This window comes from Ascidiella aspersa, chromosome 6 (genome assembly GCF_963924565.1).
Source record: "Ascidiella aspersa chromosome 6, kaAscAspe10.2, whole genome shotgun sequence".
Classification (NCBI taxonomy): Eukaryota; Metazoa; Chordata; class Ascidiacea; order Phlebobranchia; family Ascidiidae; genus Ascidiella; species Ascidiella aspersa.
In genome coordinates this window covers 8,294,462-8,317,264 of record NC_139452.1, presented here as the reverse complement: position 1 = coordinate 8,317,264, position 22,803 = coordinate 8,294,462, and the positions used below count along the sequence as shown (strand labels likewise).

The 22,803-nt window shown below is 35.2% G+C and overlaps 2 protein-coding genes across 2 annotated transcripts in view; both read left to right on the top strand.

Moving 5' to 3' along the window:
• The first annotated feature begins 159 nt into the window (after positions 1–159).
• On the top strand, positions 160–17,564 carry LOC146139495 (FACT complex subunit SSRP1-like). Its single transcript, XM_083391526.1, has 16 exons — positions 160–286; positions 937–1,122; positions 1,327–1,432; positions 1,755–1,945; positions 4,052–4,146; positions 4,711–4,846; positions 6,517–6,620; positions 8,122–8,250; positions 9,481–9,705; positions 10,463–10,529; positions 11,394–11,564; positions 12,042–12,227; positions 13,358–13,525; positions 14,546–14,655; positions 15,521–15,713; positions 17,224–17,564. The coding sequence occupies exons 1-16, from the start codon at positions 221–223 to the stop codon at positions 17,338–17,340; spliced, it is 2,250 nt and encodes a 749-aa protein (XP_083247652.1). The 5' UTR covers positions 160–220; the 3' UTR covers positions 17,341–17,564.
• Positions 17,565–19,701: 2,137 nt separating this feature from the next.
• Positions 19,702–22,803, top strand: part of LOC146139494 (uncharacterized) — a 46,550-nt gene continuing 43,448 nt past the window's right edge. The window contains exons 1-3 of the mRNA XM_083392935.1: positions 19,702–19,898; positions 20,783–20,859; positions 21,031–21,141. Coding sequence (XP_083249061.1) covers positions 19,775–19,898; positions 20,783–20,859; positions 21,031–21,141 — 312 coding nt within the window. The 5' untranslated portion in view covers positions 19,702–19,774. The remainder of the gene's footprint in view (positions 19,899–20,782; positions 20,860–21,030; positions 21,142–22,803) is intronic.

Below are 22,803 nucleotides of genomic sequence, written 5' to 3'. Positions count from 1 at the left end.
TTTTTGATTAGGTAGACTAATTAGTAACACTTAAAACACTAATTTTAGTTACATTATGGTTAGGCTTTCATAAATACTGGCTCAATGTTCGAAAAAGTAGGTATTTGCGATATTCGTGTGGCTACTCACCAATTTTTAAACCTAAATCTGTATCTTCGCAGAATCAGTCCGGTTGTAAATATTTTAAAATTATAATTTTCTAAAAGCTGATATTTTAAAGATGACCATGAATGGCGGCGATGTTTTGGAGTACAAGGAAGTATTTCATGAAAACTGTGGCTCCATGGTGCGTTATAATGTACAAATAATATTTAAACTTTATAAACACATAATAGTATTTGATGACAAATGAAAAACACTATTACCAAAGTGCTAAGATGCTTATTCGTAACTGTACTTCAGTTGTTTGTTTAACCAAGAATTCTTTTTTTGTTATTCAGAACAAAATTTACTGTTCACAAATTCAGTTTTAATACGTTTAGCAATTAAATAGTAATTTTTTCAATTATTTTATACCTATTTTATATTACAAATTAATTAATCAATCAATTAATTAATCAATTTATCACAAAAAAAATAATCAATTCTAATAAGCAAAAAATGGGAATATATTTTTGCTAGGCTAAAAAGTAGCAGATCATGACTAGATATTAAGAGTGCAGCACTGAAATATTCGGCTTACTGGGTAAACCAAAATTCACATGAAAATCCCGAAAGCTTCTAGTATGGAAAACGTGGGATGCCCTGTTTTAAAACAAAATTAGGCTATGCACTTGTTACACTTTCCACCACGGCTCTTTTGAGACTGCCTAACTATGCAAGTACCAAAGAAACCATATATTAGCAAATAGCAATAGACAAGAATCGCTACTGTAAAGGCACATTTTTTAAACTGTCCATTAACATAGCTTGCCTGTATCTTTCTGTGTTGTTTAGACAAGCGGCAGGCTGCAGCTCTTAAACGAGAAAATCATATTCAAAAACAACAAGACAGGAAAGTTTGACACCATCCCTAAGAAAGACTTGGAAACTGCCAGATGGAGAAGAGTGGCACGCGACTACGAACTAAAACTCACTCTGACAAGCGGCCAGCACTTCAAGTTTGACGGCTTTAAAGAAAGCGTAAGTTTGAATAAAATTGTAATACAACCTATTTATGTGAAAACTATGAAAAAAATAAAGTACTGCAGTTTTCTGGTTGATTTTGTTTATATAAATAAAAATAACAACAAGAATATGTCATTTTTTGTAAGTTTATCCTTACTAAAAATATGCTGATGTGTGTATAATAATAATACAACTTGGCTTATTTTTAAATTGTCTCAGGATTTTGAAAAAATTCAGTCGTTTGTCAAGAATAAATACGGAGTGGATGTTGAACCACAGGACTTAAGTGGGAGGGGATGGAATTGGGGCAAAACTGAATTCCATGGTTAATATATTACTTCTATTGCATGTTTTTCTCATTGTTATTTTTTCTTTGTTTTATGTGGATGGTGGTAGTTTTATGTATAAATTATTAATTTATTTAAAAAAAAAAATATACATATATATATATTTGAACAAATATGTAATCAAAAAAATTGTGTAATTTATTTATTTATTTTAATAAAAAAAGATCAAAAATAAAAATAAAAAAAAATAAATTAAAAAACAGTATTTTCAATTTGCAATTTCTTTTTAATTTTTAATATTGTGTATTGTTTTTCAGGGGAATTGGGTAATGTTGTTATGACTATTTTACCTTTTTTTAGGCAACGAATTGCAATTTGAGGTCGGACAAAAACTAGCCTTTGAGATTCCATTGTCGAACGTGTCACAATGCGCACCTCTGAGAGATGAGGTTACGCTTGAATTCCATCAGAACGATGACTCCGAGCTGTCACTCATGGAAATGAGATTTTACATTCCTCCATCGCAGGATGATGATGTTGATAATGTCAAGGTAAGAGAATTATTTATTGTGGTAAAAATGTTGGTCCATACTTATCATGAAAACATTGGGCCACGGAATATGAACGTTTGGGAACCACTTTACTAGATGAAATACCTGGCGTTGACCAGGTTAAATACAGTATTTACCACCTGGCGTTGACCAGGTTCAATACAGTATTTACCAAGTTGAATTCTTAACTGGTAAAAAAACACAAAAAAACTCATGATTAGAAACACAATGTGCAAACTAACTTCATGGTAATTAACAGGGAAGAAAAAAGTTTTTAAAGAAAATGCTTAGTGAAAACACCTAATTTCAACCAAAGTCATTTGTCTCTAGGCCTTAAGTCATGTCAAGTCATTTGTTCAAAAAGTCAAGTCTATTTAAAAACGACAAAAAATCATAACACAGTTTTTTGGTTTCTATTTTTTTCCTGTTTTTTTTACCAGTGTAGTACTTTTTGTTTAGTTATTTAATTCATTTTTACGCCGGCAATATTTGAGTTTTGTTTGTTTCTGTACCTTTCACCCAATTTGGGGAAAATTTAAACGTTTTGAAAATCTCTTTAGTAGTAGTGGTGGTGTTTCTGACAAAAAAATGTATTTTTAGCAGTGTTGTAATGACTTCAATGACTTTACTTAATTCATTCTTTTTAAATAACTTTACTTTACTTTAAGCTTTTTGGGTGAAACGACTTAAGTCAAGTCAAGTTATTTAAAAACCGTGACTTAAGTGCACTTAGGTCAAGTCAATGACTTTGTCATTACAACACTGATACAGGTGTTAAAACACTGGTTAAAAATATCACAGCTCACCGTCCAAGAACCAACACTTGGTTGTCTGCGTAAAACTCTGCAGAAGTAACTCCAACTGGAAAACCGAGTGAAGTCAATCTTGTGTAGCTGCTTCTATTACCAGAATTATTACAGAACTCAGCAGTATTCAATTGCTGGTTGTTGTTTCCGACACCACCTGAAATAGTCAGTGTTGTAAACAAGTCATTTTGAAATGACTTAAGTCCAAGTCAAGTCATTTGAAAAATAACTTAAGTCCAAGTCAAGTCTTTTGCAAAAAGAAGTCAAGTCCCAGTCCAAGTCATCGATTGCCCAAGTCAAGTCATTATGAGAGCAAGTCAATTTCAAGTAATGTCATTGACATAAAAGTAAATTATTAAACTATTAAAATTGGTAAACTCGTCCGATTATAAGCAACAATTTAACTAAAAAAACACATATATACGCAATACACAGCAATAAAAGTGTTTAATATGCAAAACTTGAGATAAATTTTAATGAAAAACACTTAATTTACTCTTTAAGTTATTTGCCAAAATGACTTAAGTCCAAGTCAAGTCATTTTGGTCAAAGGACTTAAGTCAAGTCAAGTCATTTGAAAACAGTGACTTAAGTGCACTTAAGTCAAGTCAATGACTTAAGTCATTACAACACTGGAAATACTAATGGTTCAGCTCTAAAAACCCAAATGTAAAATTATTATTTGTTTGTTGTGAGTTTTAGTTGAGCTTTGGTAAAGGACATTCTTATTTTTTACGTAAGTTTGGGACACAATGGCATAGATTATTTTAATGTAGTTGTTTTCATTGCACAGTGTTGTCCCTCTGTGTTCTGTATATATGTGTATGTTTGTGTGTGAAAATTTGGAAATTAGAGGTAAGCCTGATCTAAGTTCGTTTAATTATTTTGCCTCAAAATGTATTGTTGAGACATATGTTGTTTTTGTTGAATTTTTTTACCTTTCGCTTTGTTTGTATTTTATGCACTGCTGATAACATCATAAATGAACTCATTGTGAGAGTCACTTTACTTAAAAAAAAAATGAAATAGTTTTTTTACTTAGTATAATATAGTTTTAGAAATTCAATTGGTTGGAGCTCACAACGTAATTTATACTTTTTTTGCTAGGGTCTTTGTAAAATTAAACAGATGACATAAATTAGCTGATGTTTATATTTCATCCAAATCTAACAAATATTTTTGTTATTTTATGTCATGAATTTAATATTAATTTGTTTTGGAAGTATATATCTGTAAATGCAAATAACAAGAATAAATGCTGTACTGTCACAAAAATAACATTTTTTATATGTTTTTAAAGGAGTTTTATGACAATGTAATGGCCAAAGCAGATGTCTTACAAATTAAAGGAAATGCAATTTGCACATTCCAAGACCTCCAGTGCCTTACACCAAGGTCAGTTGACCGACACAAATGAATATAGTTAAACAAATGTAATGTTGTTTGTTTTGTAAGGACGATGACACTACTATAACTCTACTCTAGATCTGGATTAAATTATTATACTTGTTTTTTTTACCTATGATTGTTGAAAAAAGATAAAAGGGCTATATATATATATATATATATATATATATATGTGTGTTTGAAAATTAATATAGTTAAACAAATGTAATGTTGTTTGTTTTATAAGGACAATGACACTACTATAACTCTACTCTAGATCTGGATTAAATTATTATACTTGTTTTTTTACCTATGATTGTTGAAAAAAGATAAAAGGGCTATGTATATATATATATATATGTGTGTGTTTGAAAACGTTGGTTGGGTTAGAAACCAGTGGCACACATATTACCTTCAGGTCTAGTAAAATGCAGTCATTCATCACAGTATGGTCATAAAAAGACATTAGATTAGCCTAAAGAAGCGGTTTTTGAAGTTCATGTAAACAAAAATGTATTTACAAATACTGCTCAGTGCTCACATATAAATTTACTTTGATAATATTTGCTGCAGAGGTCGCTACGACATACGCATGTACCCAAAGTTCATTCAACTTCACGGAAAGACGTTCGATTACAAGATTACTTACACGGCCGTTTTGCGACTTTTCCTTCTACCGCACAAGGACCAACGGCAAATTTTTTTCGTTGTAAGTAACTTGCGTTTGTTGTGTTACTTGTAATACAATATATATTCTTGATAATGAATTGGAAAGCCAAAAAGGTCGAGTAGATCGACATCATCTTGATTAGGACGTTCACATTAACTAAAGACAAGTTCGTATCGAAACATCTTAATCAAGATAATGTCGATCTACTCGGCCTTTTTTGTAGGACTAGAAACAACTACCTATTATAAAAAGTTAAATCTCAAACGCTGTCAGTACACACATAGCACCCCAATGTCAGGCGAGAACCGTTAGTATCTCTTGCCATTGTTTGACCTGTGACCATATATGCCGACCTTTTTAATAGTGGTGCTCAAACTTTAGCGCTAAATATGATGTGGAAATACTACCTCAAATCATCAATATAAATATAAAGTACTTTGCAACCAGTGTTCCCTCTAAGGTGCGCAAATTGCGCAGCTACACTAGACAATTTACCTTTTGCGCACTACTATCATTCCCAGTTTAGAAGTTAAAATCTTTACATTTTTTACAGTTTTGACCATTTCGCCTTGGAATTTTTTTATTGATCCTTGTAGCTCAATCCAAGTCAACAAATCAAATATAATTGTCGATTGTGACGTAATATATGCCTCAGCTGTTTATTATTTTGCCTAATCCGTTTTCATCATCCATGCTGTGGATCTTTTTTGTCTCACGTTGGATAACTGTCTATACAGAAAAACCAAGCTAAAAGGAAAATTGAGTCTAGATGAGTGGCGAGCACAGCAGTGGAATGTTTAACAATGATTCGGGATCCTGAAACCAAAATGCATTTTTAGTGTATCTTTAGCACAACTGCATTTTATCCCACATGAACACAACATCCAGAGCAAAACTTAAAACTTTGGCCAAATTAAATTCGACAAACAGTAAGAATTAAGGCAGCTTACAGAAAACATTTTTATTGCACTTTTATTTGTGTCGATATAAGCTAGCGCAGCGTGAACCCAGAGATCTCCTTAAATGCAATCTCTGTCAAGTATATCACGTTAAAGTTTTTTTTCGTGCTTTCATAAGCTCTTTGTAAATATCGCCATTGTATTGCAGCTAAAATATATAAAATGGCTCCGGGTCCGGCTCCAGCTCCACAAAAATAATAACAAAGGCTCCGGCTCTGGCTCCAGAGAAAATGCTTAGCTCCGGGCTCCAACTCCGGCTCCCCAGCCCTGGATATAACAGTCATATAGCAGCTGTTGGGTCAATGTCCCTCACAAATTGGCAAAATTATCTTGATAAATGCAAATGAGCAAGTAGTTCGCAATTCTTGATTGTGGGTTAAAGGACTCGACTGCAGTTGCACATTTTGCATTTCCGAGTTCAACCGGAAACATAAAGTTTTACAATATATTGCCATGACGTCACTTTTGTAAAGTCATCTATACAATTTTTACGACTCGCACCAATAAATAAAAATATATCTGCCCGGACAGCTAACGCAGCCTTAAAATTTTCTTGCGCACTAAAGAAAATATTTGCGCAGTAGAATTTATTCCTAGAGGGAACACTGTTGAACACCCAAAGTTTTTCACTAAGGGTTCTCTTTAAAATGTTTAAAAATATAGGGCATAACCTTGTCCAATTTTTTGGGGGTTCGCGAGCCGCAGGCCGTATAGGTTTGTTTCTTAAACATTTTTTATGATTTTTTCCAGGTAAGTCTTGACCCTCCCTTGCGCCAAGGTCAAACTCGTTACCACTTCCTCATTTTACTGTTTTTCAAAGAAGATGACCTTTCTGTTGAATTTTCTCTCTCCGAGTAAGTACGAAAAAGGCTAAATAAAACAATCTCTATTTATTGCTAGCACTATAACCCACCTCCAGATTAATCGTTTAGCATATCAGTTTTTTGCAGACGTTAAACGTAACTGTTTTAATACAGTATAGAACAGCGATTCTTTACCGGGGTGGCGGGCCCCCCTAGGGGGCGCCAAGCAATTTTAAGGGGGGGCGCAAGCTCCAAATTAATATTTAATTTGTTTTACAATGATTCTAATGGTTTCGTCACTCCTACAGCGCTGTACAAACTCTGTTTTTGCCAACATTGAATTGCCCAAAATTTTCGCGCTCCGCGCGAATCTTGTGTTTCAATCTTTTGTTGACTATATACGTTTTAACCCAAAGTCTCTTCCAGTGCCATTTCATGTTTTCATATCATCAGGGCTTTAACGGGCCTATTCAATTACAGCTTTGTCAACTTATAGATAAACGATCGAACTATTTTGCTCAATATATAAACTGTTGCTACCAGGCATGGTAATATAAATCAAAAACAGCTCCTCTGGTAATTGTAATTGTTAACCAACGTTTCGGCAACCTATACAAGTGTCAATCGCCCTGACGAAGGCGGCTTGTATAGGTTGCCGAAACGTTGGTCAACAATTACAATTACCAGAGGAGCTGTTTTTGATTTATATTTTGCTCAATATTTTATATATAATAACAGGCTAGCAACAGGGAAACTTAAGAATCTATAATGTTTTTGCAATATTGCCATTGTATTGTGTGCCGTCACATCTTTTGAAACACGATAACGCAATGTTTAATATTTGCGCTCGACATCACAGCCTTACAACTGTGGAGTAAATGCCCCCACAACACGTTTGTCTATATCAGCTCGGTAAAAATCAATGTGTCGAGCACGAGCATTTGTTGTGTGCCCAATGCAAAAATCCTCCTGAATTTACAGGTTAGCGCCAATTCAACCAAGTAAAGCTCGATTTTGTTGGCGCTCCGCACGAGCTACAACAAACTTCACTATTTTCAAGTTATCTCAGTGATGTTTAATTGAAAATTCCGAATTGTTTTATGCAGGGGTGCGCGAGGCATAGGAAAATTGCCAAAGGGGGGCGCGGCTGAAAAAAGGTTAAGAACCACTGGTATAGAAGTTCACAAAAAATTGCAGTAACCGTAATATAGTTGGGGAATGAATTTCAAAGCACAAAAGGTCAAGTAGATCATCTTGATTAAGACGTTTCGACTTTCGATACGAACTTAAATGAACGGAAAATTGAAATGAACTTGACCTTTTTGGCTTTGAAATTCATTATCAAGCTACATTACAGATCTGTACATAGCTGTACCCAAACGTAATATAGATAATGTTAACTGATAATATTACAAGTGCGCACATAACGTATTTTTTTAGAACGTGTCAATCCACTCGACCTATTTGGCTTTGACGTTAATTTTCAACATACACATATGTTTTGTAAGGCAAGCTCCAAATGCAAGTATAAAACGAGTTATGTATTTTACAGCGAAGAGATGGAGGAACGATTCTCCGGCAAATTGCAAAAGAACATGTCGGGGCCCATGTACGAGGTGGTGAGTCGCGTGATGAAGCATCTCGTGCAGAGAAAAATCACCGTTCCGGGATCATTCAAGGGGTAAGGTTCCGAAGTAGGAGTCAATGTTACGCTTGTGTGATTTGCTCTTAATAATTGTAAGGCGACAAACTTACAGTTAGAAGTAGAGATCGACCGATATCACTATTTTGGACCGATACCGATACCCAATTTTTTACCATTTTTCTTAACCAATACCCGATACCGTTACCGATTTTTTTATATACCTGGAAAATGTTCAAAACTTGAATTAATTGAAAATAAATTCCAAATATTGTTTTAGTTTATATACCTTAATTAATTATTTAACTATTTTTTTGCATATTAACTTGGCGTGATTCTAAAACCCAATTATTTTTTGATCAAAAATGGGTAAGTTGGTTTTTGTGCTGGAAAAATTACATCATATTTTCGTACTGAAATATCGGCCCACATTTACCGATACCGATATATCGGTAAAAGCCAAATATAGGCCGATATTATCGGTAAATCGGTCAATCTCTAGTTAGAAGATGTGGTTTATAACCGGGCTGTGGTTCTCAATTTTGTTTTTAGTCCGACCAAAATTTAAGAATTGTGAACATCGTGCGACCCATAGACCAGTGGTTCTCAACCTTTGTGAGCATCGTAGCCTAATTTGAACAGTGTATTTAAAAAAAATAGCCGTAAAAATATCAAACAGTTTATTCATAATAAATTTTAATTACTAACAACAAACCACATCAAAGAAGGCAAAATGTTTCTCTTTCCATTTCCTCGAAAACGCCCTTTTTTCTTGCTAAAACAAGCAATATTTCTAAGAAAGTTGTTTTGCCACCGCAGTATGTGATGTGCACGGGACGGGTGGATCCAGTATTTTTGTTGAGGGGGTATGCAAATTTTCAGGTATGACATCACAAATGTAGTAAAAACAAACTAATCTAAAAACAAACAACTAATCTAAAAACTGTTGTTGTCGAACGAACTCCTGCGCAGATACGCTTCTGATGAATCATTTTATTTTTTGTAAATTGTAACCCTAATGGGAGCCACTAAAAAGATTTTCTTGACAAGTCAAAAAATATTCGCCCTATTTATAACTCAAATTTCTTGAATTTTTTTTTCAAATACAACTTTCTTAAAAATGTATTTCCGTCTTAAAATATTCGTTTTTCAGAAAACTTTGTCAAAATCTTTCTTTTAGTTTTAATGGCTTCAAAAACAAATTTCTTAAAAATGTATTCTCGTCTTAAAACATCCGTTTTTAAAAAAATTGTCAAAATTTTATTTTAGCTTTAACGGCATGCAGTCGGTCACGTGCGCCTACAAAGCATCGTCGGGTTTTCTCTTTCCCCTTGAAAGAGGCTTCATGTACGTTCACAAGCCGCCGGTTCACATTCGCTTCGACGAGATCGCATTCGTCAACTTTGCGCGCGGCAAAGCCAACATTAACCGCTTTTTCGACTTTGAGATTGAAACGCGGAGTAAGACCAACTACACGTTCAGCAACATAGAGAGGTAAGTGAAAACTATTTTTTTTCATTTCAGTTGCTCTTTTAAGGGATGTTGAAAATTATATTCACCCCTACCAACACCTCGATATTCACTCCTACCGATACTTTCCTGCAAATCCCAAAATACGGTTAATAATACTTTAATTAATAACGGAAAGTCTTGTCGGGTGCAATTCGAACTAAACTTAAATGCAATTTTTAACTTTACAACAATTTTTTTATCTGGTTTTATCTACCGATACTTTTCTGCGAATCCCAAAATACGGGTATTACTACTTTAAAATGCTCTTCGGGTTCTAATTCAAGCTAAATTGAAATGAAATTTTAATCCGAACAACAATTTAATAATATCCACTCCTACTGATACCTGACTATCGACAAATTTTCGGCCTATATTTTCAGCTAATTTTTAATATAAGAGCATTATATAGCGTTTCCTTTACATTTTTACAACATACAATTTTGTAATTTTTGAACTTTTGTAGTTGTCATTAGATTTATGTTTTCGGACTGAGTAATTTAACAATGTGTTTGTTTGACCGTGTTCGGAATCACGCAAAGTTAAGGTTCCAAATAGAATTTATAATGAGCGTTATATGTTTAATTGATTAAAGTTTGACTTTACATTAGTTATGACTAAGCCTATGAGTTATACAAAATAACTTATACTTTTTTAATTTATGCTCGCAGAAACAGACAACAAGCAATGCCTATGAATTACGGATTTTTTGACTAATTTAAAATTTAATGTTTTTGTGCAGGGAGCAATACACGGCCCTGTATGATTACGTCAGCGGTAAGAAGCTTAAGATAAAGAACATTGGAAAGGTCAGCTACTCTTCAATACTTTAAACCCGTTTTCACATTAACCTCGCTTTAAACCTTTAGTCAGCTCAACTGTGTACACTGCACAGTGTACACCTTATCTCTATTTCTAAACTATTCCTTTAGTTTTTGTATATTTACCTGATTAAAAAACTCATTTCTCTTGTTGTTTTAACATTAGGCCCACCAAAGAAAATATTTTCGAGGGTGAGAAAAGGTCTTTACCTTTTTCCTATTTTTCTTGTTTCACCCGTTTGTCACAACCTTGAAAAAATTCTGTTATCATTTTATAAAATTTTTTTGCCTAAAAGACGACAACTCTTACTGGTTATCACTAGGGCGATTGTTATATGGTTTGGCAAGCTTCTGCTCAAACTTAGTTTTTACTTTGTACTGTTGTGTATCTCTGATTCGGAAAATTGTATTGAACAGTAGCCTATTTGCTGTGTCGTTTTCGGTGGTTTGCGAATTGCAATTATGTAATTTCCTAGTTTGAGGTCAAAATTTCTCCCTTTAGGTAAAAAATAATCGCCCTAGATATCACATTAACCCAAGGATTCTAATTTTTTTGACTGCGGACCCCTAAAATTTAAATTAGCCTCGTTTCGACCACGATAGGCAAGAATTTTTTTTAAAATTACGTCATAAATTGACGTTACAAATTACTTAATTATTACTTAAATAATACACTTATATTTCAATTTTGCCTTCATAGACCCCTAAAACTAATTCATGGACCCCAGTTTAAGAACCCCTTCATTAAGCCCACCGAAACAATCGATTACTGAAGAGTGATAAACCAAATAACCATCTTCCTCTTCATTTCTTCCTAATTGCTCCTTTTCATTCTTTCTAATCCTCCTCCAGGATGGAGTTAACCACGACACGATGATGGGAAGTGACGATGAAGATCAGGACACTCACGATCCTTACCTCGTCCGGATGAAGCAGGAGGCGGCAGATCGGGACTTCGGAGGAGACGACGACGGGAGCGAGTCGGAAGACGAGGACTTTAATCCTGGACAAGAGCATGAGGACGTAAGGAGCCCTTTGTAATTTTTGATAAATATTGAACGAAATGCAGTGATATATATTACAATCTTTCGTTTACACTCCGGTTGTTCACATTTTTGTCAATTGTTTTGCCCCAAGTTAGTTTTGCCATTAACTATAAAGCGAACTGCTTGTTTGATTCTTGCGTTTTCTAGTTTTAGAGATAAATCTTCATGCAAACACCAAAAATTTAATATATAAGACTTTTCTACCCCTTTCGGTTTAATGAGATTTTTTCTCGAAATTATTACCAAAAAATTTACAAAACTATTTATGTTCACCGTAAGTATTTTCGGCCGATTTTCAAAATTTTGTCTTTAGTATTTTCGGCCTATTTTCTAATTTTGATGGCAGAATACACGTCGAAACTATATTTCGAAGTTTCATACATTTTTTGACCATTTTTTACCGCTAGTGACAAAATCCCTTGCTAAAATCTGCTTCTCCAATTTTCTCATCCAGGTGGCGGAAGAGTACGATTCGAACGCGGGAAGCAGCGACGGGGAGGAAAAAGTTGTAGAGGACGATAGCGATCCTGGGGAGACGGAGCCGGAGAACTCGGAGGAAGAACAGGAAAAGAGGAAGAAGGTGAAGAAGGAAAGAGCTCCGAAGAAAGAACGAGCTCCAAAGGAGAGAGGCTCAAGAAAGGTTGGTTGACATTCATGTTACAGTCGTGGCTTTAAGCAGGTCTGGGGAGCCGTCCCTGGAGCCCGGAGCTCTGAAGCAAAGCATTTTCGTCGGAGCTAGAGCTGAAGCCATTTATATTATTTTTGTGGAGTCGGAGCTATTTTAAGTTTTTCAGGAGCCTAAGCCATTTTTTAATTTTAAGAACTGGAGCTTTGAAATTTTAGTCGGATCTAGCTTGAAATAATTTTAAATTGCTCAAGTGATAACTACTGAACAGTTTAGTGTGGCAATTTTTTTACAACCTTGAAAAAATTACCACAACGAATCCGGGAGCCTTGGATATGTGTTTGGTGGCTCCGAACCAATGTTGTTTTACTGTGGCTTTCCAATCCTAAAATTTTCCTAACTTGTACCCTATGTTATGAACAACACAGCTTTCGACCTTTAGACACATACTAATGTACCCTCTCAGGTTTTTTTAAGGTTTGGTTTGGGTGACCGCTAAGTAGTTTTAAGAGACCGCAAGTTTTTTCATTTAAATACCAAAAAGTTGCAAGTCCAAAATTTGGGAAACCGCTGGAGAAATTTGGAGGACCGTTTCGGTCCCACCTTAAAAACAAACACTGTACCCTCTAATGTACCCACACAGCAGCATAATGTGCAGAAAGGTAAAAAACGACATATATACTATATAGGTAATATTAGCTAGTTAACCCCTATACTTGCTGAACGGATTGAAATCTGGTTAAGTTTTCTTTATAAGCTGATTAAAAATATATATTGGGCCAAAAAGAATTTATTTGGTCCTCAAATAACTTAAAAGCCTAATACATTGGACTATTATTTTAAAGTTTTTTGACAATGGTTAACCTAAAAAAAATTCACACAAAATTTTAAACGTTTTCCGAAAGACTTTTGAAACGCAAATCGAAGCGTAATTGACATATTTTGGCTTGGAAAAGCATGACAAACAACTATTAAAATGATTTTCTTTTTTACGGAACAACAGTATACGCGATAAGACTAGCCTAGAAAGTAAAAAAAAATCGCCTCATAGTATAAACGTTTCTCAATAACGTATTCCATATATAGACGGCCTTCAACATCAAGTACTTACCTTAAAAGCCAACTCACTTACTTTTTTCTGGCAGCGCAAGCACAAGGACCCGAACGCACCGAAGCGTCCCTCGTCGGCCTACATGCTCTGGCTCAACGACAGCAGGGCCAGGATCAAGCGGGAAAACCCCGGAATCAGCATCACCGAGCTCTCCAAAAAGGCCGGAGTGGAATGGAAGACGGTCAGCTCCTCCACAAAAGAGGTGACAATCCTTGCTGTTAGGAATGTCTGGTAATTTAGGATCGGAGCCGATACCTGGTGTCAAGTAGTAGTGTTGGTACTTGTCTGGTACTATAAGGGTGGTATCAGCGCCGATCCGATCCCCAATTAATATTGGTGTTTTAGCCTTTATTTGCCTCAGATACAGCACTTTCACTTTTAAAGTTTCGGTAAATTTCGATGTCAAGTGGTTGTATCTGTACCCGTCTGACACTAGGGTGGTATCAGCGCCAATCTGAAACTAAATTGATATTTGTGTTTCAGCCATGATTTTTCGTAGTATCTTTACTCGTCCGACACGAAATTATTACAGATATTTTAGCCATGATTTGCCGTCTACTACAGCAATTTTGACTCTTGAAGGTAAATTACTGGAAAAATAATAGGTCAAAAACTGATGGTAATTAAATTCTTAACGCAGAAAATTCAGGTCTAATTGCCTGGAAGAAAATGTGTTTGAATGATTGAATTAGATGAATTTTATTTCTTTGAGCATAGTAATGACGGCATTGGCATCATATCGGATCAGATAAATATGTCAAGTAGCGGACATTCCAATATATTTGCGGTGTTAAATTTCAGTGAAGTCGATTGCCTGACTTAAAAGTAATTGTTTCAAATGACTTTATTTTATGTCGCTTATTATCCTCGAGACCAGATTTCGTTCAACTAAAGTTTTTTTTTTTTTTCATTTTTTTTTTAATATTGAAATACTTCACTTTAGTCCCATGGGTTAACGATGAAAGGGCTTAAATTTTATTCTTTGATCTGGACTCCAGAAATCGGTTAGCTTTCTCTCTCTGATTGCTTATTTTTTTATTTTGAATAGCGTAGCTAATAAGCCATCACCGTGCGTGCTGCTGAAATGATTTAACTGCACCTTGACGCAAACTCTACTCAACTATTTTAAATGAACTAAAAAAATCTGTTCAGCGAACACGTAGACAAACCGTTACCTTGTATTGGAAAATAACCACTTTCTTATTACTATACGTTTAAATAGAAATTCGAGAAGCAGTACAGAGCAGACAAGGAACGATACAAGACAGCCATGCAAGAATACCAAGCCAGTGGCAGTGCAGCCGCCTACTCATCAAGCAAAAGTCCCAAGAAGTAAGTGCTGGTACTAGAGATGGCTCGTTCTTCTCGGGTGTACCTTTAAAAATACTTTTTAAATCAACGTTCTATTGTTTGCACGATAAAAAAATCACTGACGTTTGCTGCAAAAAGAAAAATTACGAATATCAACGCCCAAACAGAAGTATGTAACATTTTGAAAGTTTCTAATATCTTGTCATTTGTTTTTTCAACATCTGTTTAAAATTGGTTTAAAATGTTCAAAATATTGAAAAAGTTGAAGATGTTGAAAGAAAATGGTAAAAAGGTTGATAATGTTTAAACTTTTTTAAATGATTATGATATTTTCGAAACGTTTAAAATATTACATAATTCTATTTGGTCTTTCGGCATTTTCACTGGAAATCAAATTTTAATGGCTTCTTCATACAATGTATTACCCCTATCAAGCAGGGCTGGGGAGCCACCGTAAAATAGCATTAGCTCCGGCTCCAGCTCCGGAGCCATCAGGCAATTATTAAATGGCTCCGGCTCCAGCTCTGGAGTAGTAAAACTCAATCATTTGGTTCCGGCTCCAGCTCCGGAGCCATCAAACACACACCCAATGACTCCAGCTCCAGCTCCGGTGCCACCAGTCACTTATTCAATGGCAAGTTTTTAAAATTGCTTTTATCTAACTAACGTTGGAGATGGAACAAAATATAATTTCTTAGCTTTAGCACCACAAATTGAAAAATGGCTCCAGCTCCACAAAAATAATAAAAAGGGCTCCGGCTCCAGCTCCACAAAAATAATAAAAATGGCTCCGGCTCCGGCTCCCCAGCCCCTCGATCAAGTTCTCAAAAGATTTGCGCTTTCTTAAATCGCCAATTTCCTTTAATCATCTCTTGTTATCGCGAAGGAAATCGAAGAAGCCGAAGATGTCCTCCGGAGCGAAGAGCGCTCCCTCCTCCGGCACCAAGGTGTCTCCGAGCAAGTTCAAGAGCAAGGAGTTCATCACCGAGAGCGACTCCCTCTCATCATCATCGGACTCGGAAGCAGAAGCCAAACCAAAGTCTTCCAAGTCCGGATCCAAGAAGCCTATCAAGAAAGAGGTGACTTGCTTTTCCGCATTTTAGAGTAGACTGTGAAATTTCGAGGTAGTTTTCTCGGTTTCCACCAACCCTGTTGAAAAAATGCCAAAACTAATGCAATTACGTAAGATTTTTATCAGTTGGATCTAGCACTTGTATTCTTTACGTAAATGGTGTTTTATAGCTTAAAATGCGATTTTGTAATGCAAACCTTAATAGAAATTTCCGAAAGAAATTAGCGTTTTTTAAGTGTGTTTTTTACCTGTCTTCTATTTTCATAAACTTAGGGTAATGACCTAACTCGAACAAGCTATGGTTTGCCCAACCCAGCGTTGCAATAACTTGAACTTAGTTGTGTTTTTAAATGACTTGACTTGACCTGATCCGTAATGTGGTAGTTCTGCACCGAAACCGCGTGTTAGAGTTTGACTGTAAACCATTTCGAGGTAGTTCATTTTACGTACTCGGTTTTAACAAACCTATAGAAAAAAAAGAAGAAATTAGACAATTGCGTAAGATTTTGTTTATCTCAGTTTGATCAAGTACTTGAAGTCTTTTACGGCATTTGATAGCTCAAAAAGTCATTTTCTAGTTTAAAAAATCCAAGGGAGAATTCCTAAAGAAATTGTTATTTTTTGTTGATCGCTAAAAATAACGTTCAGGTACAGCAGAGTTTATTAGTTTTAGTAATTAAAGATTATATTTTGATGCAAATGACTTGACTTGGCTTTGATTAACCACGACAAAATCTTAAACCTTGACTTGCTATTTCTCGCACATGACTTTCCTTGGACTTGAGTCATGGGCTTGATTTAACTTAAATGGGGCTTAAGTCAACTCAAAACTCTTTATTTGCAACACTGGTACAATTTTTTTTTTTTTTTTTTTTGGAAATCCGTCACCGGGCTTAACAAATTGCCTATTAACAACCGTTAAACTTGGTAAAAATGAGTTCGATCGAGGCGGCAGAATCCAATTGGGAGAATCGCAAATATGCCGAAATCAATAAATTAGAATTCAAAATCACAGTTATTTTGCCCCTCAGTTGCATTCAACCAAGATAGGTAGATTTTACCGCGGTGTCGCGCAACAACGTTTTATCCACAATTTCGTTTTAATTAGTTATTGGTCACCTCACCAGCAGTAGGCACCCCGCGCGGCAAACATAGTTGGCATTTGTTCAGTCGTAATCAGCGTCGGAAATAAATGTAATTTACTTTTTGTGTGCATTGTCAACAGGCATTATCATGCAGTGTATTAAGTGTGCTCAAAATTCATCCTAATATTGATCACTTCTCATTTGGACATGTTGTCTGCTTAGGGCAAACCTTGGTCCTGGTCACCGTAATTTATTGATGAATGATTTAGCACTAATTGGATTTGTAAACGAAAGTTTTTTTGGCTGCTTTGTCAAGTTGTTAAGTTCAATACAGAGTTAATTCGTAAGAAGCATTTACTTACAGGCAATTGCTCTTGATATGTATGTTTTACAATTTATTCGCTAAACTTTACCGCCGACTGATTATTGCAGAAATCTCCTTCTCCACCAAAAGCCGAGAGCGAGAACGAAGAAGAAGAAGAAGAGGCAGAAGAGACGCCTCCCGAATCCTCCGACGCCGAAGAGTCGGAAGAGGAAGAGAGCGACTGATCCCTGCCTTTCAATCGCATCCGCACCTCTCCAGCATATAGAAAAAGAAAATCGCGAATCCCGAAAAACAGAACTGTTACGCCAACGTTACTCACTGCCCGGCACCTCGCAGTTGTTTTTTTCCTGTTTTTTTTCTGTCCTCGTGTTAAAATCGGAACCTTTTTCGCCTTCGTTCCAGGAGTATCTCCGACCAAACTTTTTAAATAAATTACGCTTCACAGACACCGGAGTGTTGTTCGGTTAGTAAACTATACCACAGGGTTGATTTTGCTTCGTGTCGTAACATTAAGACGCAAGTCGATATTTACTTTCCCTATATTATTTTATATGTTCTTTGCGCAGGGGTTGGCAACTTATGTAAATCGTGCGGCCTGCGACCTATTTTACAAACTGGCCACAAGGCCCTGTAATTTTTTTGGCTCTTAAGTACACAAAAGCAATTTTTTGTGATTTGCGCAAATCTTGTTCCTGTATCGAGTGTGACATGTAGTTAGACCCCTTTTAAATTACAAAATACCCTAGTTAAATTCCTGATCAACAGCAGTCGTTGTGGTTATAATATTAGGATGCGTAAAGTCTACCCAGTTAAAATTGCGACGGTCCGCAGAGACCGTTCTGAGTTTGGTTTTGGCCCTCGACTGGCAAAAAGGTTGTCCACACTTGTGTTTAAGAATGTAAATTTTCCTTATCACAGTCGTTCTTAAGATGGCGTATGTAACTTAATTTCGAGGATCGTTTAAGTCTATTGGCTGATTAATTATATTATCCGTCACATTCTTCTAAGTTATTATCTTTCGTGTTCCGATTTCTGCGATAGTTTGGACTTTGCTGGTCCGGATTGACGTCGCGCCTGAATGCGCGCACTAGCATACGAAGCAAGTCTGAGTTTGACGTAACAACAAACGCTCTGTTCCAAAACAGTTGGCTTGAAATTTTCACCAATAATACAAAACACGTGTTTTTTACGGGTTTTATTACGTTTGACGACTTGTTTCCGATATTAAATACAAGCTAGTTTGTTCTGGTACGTTCATTTGTTTAACATCAATATTAGGATTGGTTAATAGGATGGGATTTTTATCTTTTGAAGTTGTTAAAAAACATTTCGAAATGCGATTCTTGTTTTGTTAAAGAAATTTTATTACAAAACTGAAAAGATATTAATGGGGTTTATGTGTTTTTTTGCCTTGAAAATTATTATAATCTTTAAAATCTTAATTCGGTTTATTGAATGATGACCTGAAAATGTGTCAAATTGTTCGTTTGTCCGGCGCTGGTCTAGAATCGAACCACATCTTTGCCGAGGGTTTATAAACTTTATATTGCAAACACTATTTACAACTCGTTTCATTACTGCAAAAAAAGGTGGTAGGATTCTCAACCAGCGTTTTGTTCATAAGGTATAGGTATATAATGTTAATTCAAACTACCAGGTAATATGGTTAACTGATTAAAATTTCTTTTTCTTCATATAGTACTTTGTTGGACTTTCTGTAAATCCCATGTTTACTTAAAGGGTTAAACTTAACCGTATTGTGTCAAATGTAATAAAGAGCTTGTCTTTTGTTGACTTGAATTGGCATTGGAGTTCGATTAGCATTAGGGTGGGCAATTATGGAAAGTATGGCAAGTGCACCTGAGCTGAGTTTTTTTTCAACAGCCTAAACCTTCACCCCCCAAAAATGAAAATGCACCCCATCGTACATTACGCTTTGTAGTGGGTGAACTTTTGACCTTGATTGCACAAAGTCACTTTGATCCAGTCGTGCACCTAGAAGCCATCTAGAAGTTCTTGACGAGGTCTTGTGGGTGTACAGCCGAAAAAATCTGGGGGACCTGGTCCTGGTGAACCCAAGGTAAAAAAAGTGTAAGTAGGGTGCACTTTTGAATTTCCGGGTGTTCTTTATGATTTTCCGATGCATTCTGTATTGCTTACATTGCACTGTAAATGTATGCCGCACAACCGTTTTACATGTTTGGGGTGCTGTTCAGATTTTTTTCGGGGTACACTTTTAAAAGGTTTAAAAAGCTTGCTGGTGTACTTGCCATACTTTCCACAGTGACCTACAATATCTTGTTGAGGTCTGTCATACTTTACCAGATGGGAGGATGGGTACTCAACATAAGAATTTATAATAGAAAGAAAGATTTCCTAAATAGTTTTTTGATATAAAGATTTCCTAAATACTTTTTGGGATATATTTTGGTGTAAATTCCAGTAATCAGGGGCATTAGGATATGTTTATTTGTTAATAATAAACTTGTAAGCAATTTTACCTAGTTTTCCTTTGCAAATTCACTTTTTCATACTTTTTAAAATAGCCAAAATCAAATCTAAAACTTTATTTATAGTTACATCTACATATTTTAAACTTTCCATTGTACTGCACAATATGTAGTGAATGGTACGAATATTGCCGCCGGTTAAAATAAAATGTCTTGGATTGGAGGGCTAAATGATAGCTTCAGCCAGCTCACCAAAATCACCGGCCAAGTTGGTGGACAACTTTCTAGTTTTACCAAAGAAGTTTTAGCTGAAGGAACTGACGATGTCCTTGGTAAGTTTGCGACAAATTTCTTTTAAACTTAATTTTTGTGGGACTTAAGTCTAATTATTTTGCAAATCATCAACCTTAACCTCTTGACTAATCAAACCTTTGGTTTAATATTTATTTTTCATTTTTTACAACTACTTTCATTTGTACATCTGCAATTTTATTAATTAGGCCAGTCGAAGCCCATTAAGATAAAAACAGAAGAAAATAAAAATTAAAAACAATTTCAATAAAACAAAAGTTGTTTAAAATGTTTTAGCTTTTGTGCTTATCGTAGGTTTTATATTTTTTTGTAAAACCTTTCTGTTTTTAAAGAGATTCATAGCTTCTTGTTGAAAAGTAATCCATTAATTAATTAAAACTTATTCAATAAAAAAACAATTATTTTTGGGTGGCATATGATTAACAGTAGCTTGAAGATAGCTTTTGATTTTAAATTATTTTTTTGTTTGGCATGGTTGGCTGTTTGATAGTTTTACTGCTGTTTTGGACAACCTAAAAGAAAAATCACATGATATTGTGATGCAGGCTTTTTAAGTTTGGTATATATATTTATCTTAATATCCTTAGTAAGACCTAACCAATCTTATTTTGTAGCTATAAATAAACTGTAAACATGCAACACATAAAAATAGTATGCGGCATAAGCAACATGATTCTAGCTAAATTTGTAGCCCCCCTCACCTTAATTTCTAAATACAATTTGATATGTTTTTTAATCAAACAGGGTTCAATAAAATTATTCTTCTGATTTTTTGATCTTAGAGATAATTGTCATAAAACGCCACTAAAGTTAAATCTTAGTTGGTAACGTGGTACCTCTTACACATAAAATAGAGTTGAACAACTATGTTTGCTTTTTAATTATGAATTGTTCTAATTTTCAGATTTTGAAGCAGAAGTGCGTAGATTGCGAATGAAGTTGATTGAGATTGAAGCAATTGTGAATGAAAAAGAAGCAGAAGTATATTGCCATATCTGCATATCTATCTATCTACAGATATATATGTGTTTTAATATTATTTTTTTGAAAAGTAGTTTTAATATTATTTTTTTGAAAAGTAGTTTTTTTCAGATTCAATTTATATTAAGCTGTTTGTGTCGTCTGTAAACCTTTTTTTGTTTTGATTTTTAGATTGCGAAGCATGTACAATCAAACTCCGTATTGCATGAAAAGGCACGAACAGCACAACTGGAAGCAAGTTCACTCGCTCACGAGTATCAGGCAAAACTTCAACAACAAAAAGTAAGTAGACAATACTGGAATCTAATAACCCTAACACTTTACAAGTTAAAACTAAGCTGGGTACACTATGCACACGTCTGTAGTGTAGCTTGATAATGAATTGCAAAGCCAAAGAGGTCTAGTAGATCGACATCATCTTGATTTTTAAGACCTTTCGATATGAGCTTGCATCATCTTCAGTTAATGTCATCAATCAATTATCAAGCTAAATTGTAAGTTCTTGTTGAATGACACACTAGGTTCGAACATATTCCATAAGAGTTTTCTAATTCTGTTTTTATCAGTACGCAATTTGTTTCATATTTGAATATAAAGCAACTGTACACAAAACGCTGTATAGACATCTGTTTTATATCTGTTTTATTTGCCGGAGCTCTGTCTATCTTTCTATCAAAAGTGTGTAAGATGCTGTGAGGCTGTTGTGTACTGCTTTCTTGTGAAATAGCGAACAAGTGAAGATCCATCTATTTCAACTTGTTTTTTTCCATTATTTGAAGTTGTGTGATTGTGGTCTTTTATCATTTGCCAGTTTTGCAGATGTCTGAAATATTGAGGGTGTTTGTTCCAATGGAAAATAAATTGACTAGTTTAAAGTATATTTTACATAATAATGGATATAGATTGCACAAAAAGGGATAATATACTTCAATAAAACTCGTCGTAAAGAGTAATAGCTGTAATGAAAACGTCCACATGTTGCACTATATGTTAAAAAATTATTGCCATGCTGTTTGTAAGTCGATTGCAAATTAGCCGCAGTACGTTACTTAACGTCTTTGTATGCAGGTCCAAGGGTCAGAAACTAATCTCGTGCACAACGTCTATAAATGCGGACATAAGATGTAAATCGTGTCTATTAGCAACATCTACTCCAGCAAACTTCCGCATTAATACACTTAGTGCTAGCTATCCACATGGGTGATTCGTACATTTGCAAAACTACATTCCTTGCATTCTCCAAGGCAAGTCATTCAATGTCACAGCGCCTTTGTATGACGTTTCCGAGAAAGAAAACTATCCAAACAGTGCTATCTTGATTAATCCAGTCGAGTTTCGAGCGTATTTACACAGCGTGCCACTTGCGGCTGGGTGAAGTTAATTAACAGCCACTTTCTTGTACAACCTAAAGGCAGTCGAAGCCAAGCCAGCCTAGTAGAAGGTGGAAGTACTCACCTTCTGCCTTTTAGTTTTTGTCGTTCAACTAGGGATTTGGACACAATCGACTTTTGCGTTCAGTTTTTTCCGTAGCTTCTAGGGAATTTCAAACGATCGTTCAAACATAAACGTAAGCGATAGAAAGTAACGTTAAACGTGTTTGTTGGATTTAGTTGTCCTGTTGAAAAGGTGCCTGTGCAGATTTCTTTTTACCCAGTCCAAGGCTGCCTAGTTTCTAGCTGTCTGGCGACATTATGAATGTATATCTGTAATATTGTATATATATAAATATCTCGGTAATATTGGTTGGTTAGTTTTTAAACAGAAATACGTTGTATAATTGCTAACCGTTATTAAAACGTTTTCGAACCAGATTTATTTCAAACCGTTAGTGGGCACAAGAGAGCTGCTCGGTGATCCTTCAAGCTCAATTGTCCGCTGAATTGACAATAATCCCTCTTGAAAAGACTTCATTTTGAATGTTTTTACGATTTGTGACGACCTGCA

Bases quoted from the DNA above. Each gene is read 5' to 3' on its own strand.
- LOC146139495 (XM_083391526.1), top strand. From the start codon at position 221: ATGACCATGAATGGCGGCGATGTTTTGGAGTACAAGGAAGTATTTCAT. The intron at 8,251-9,480 runs GTAAGGTTCCGA...ATTTTATTTTAG, and splicing joins GTTCCGGGATCATTCAAGGG to CTTTAACGGCATGCAGTCGG. The intron at 9,706-10,462 runs GTAAGTGAAAAC...GTTTTTGTGCAG, and splicing joins ACGTTCAGCAACATAGAGAG to GGAGCAATACACGGCCCTGT.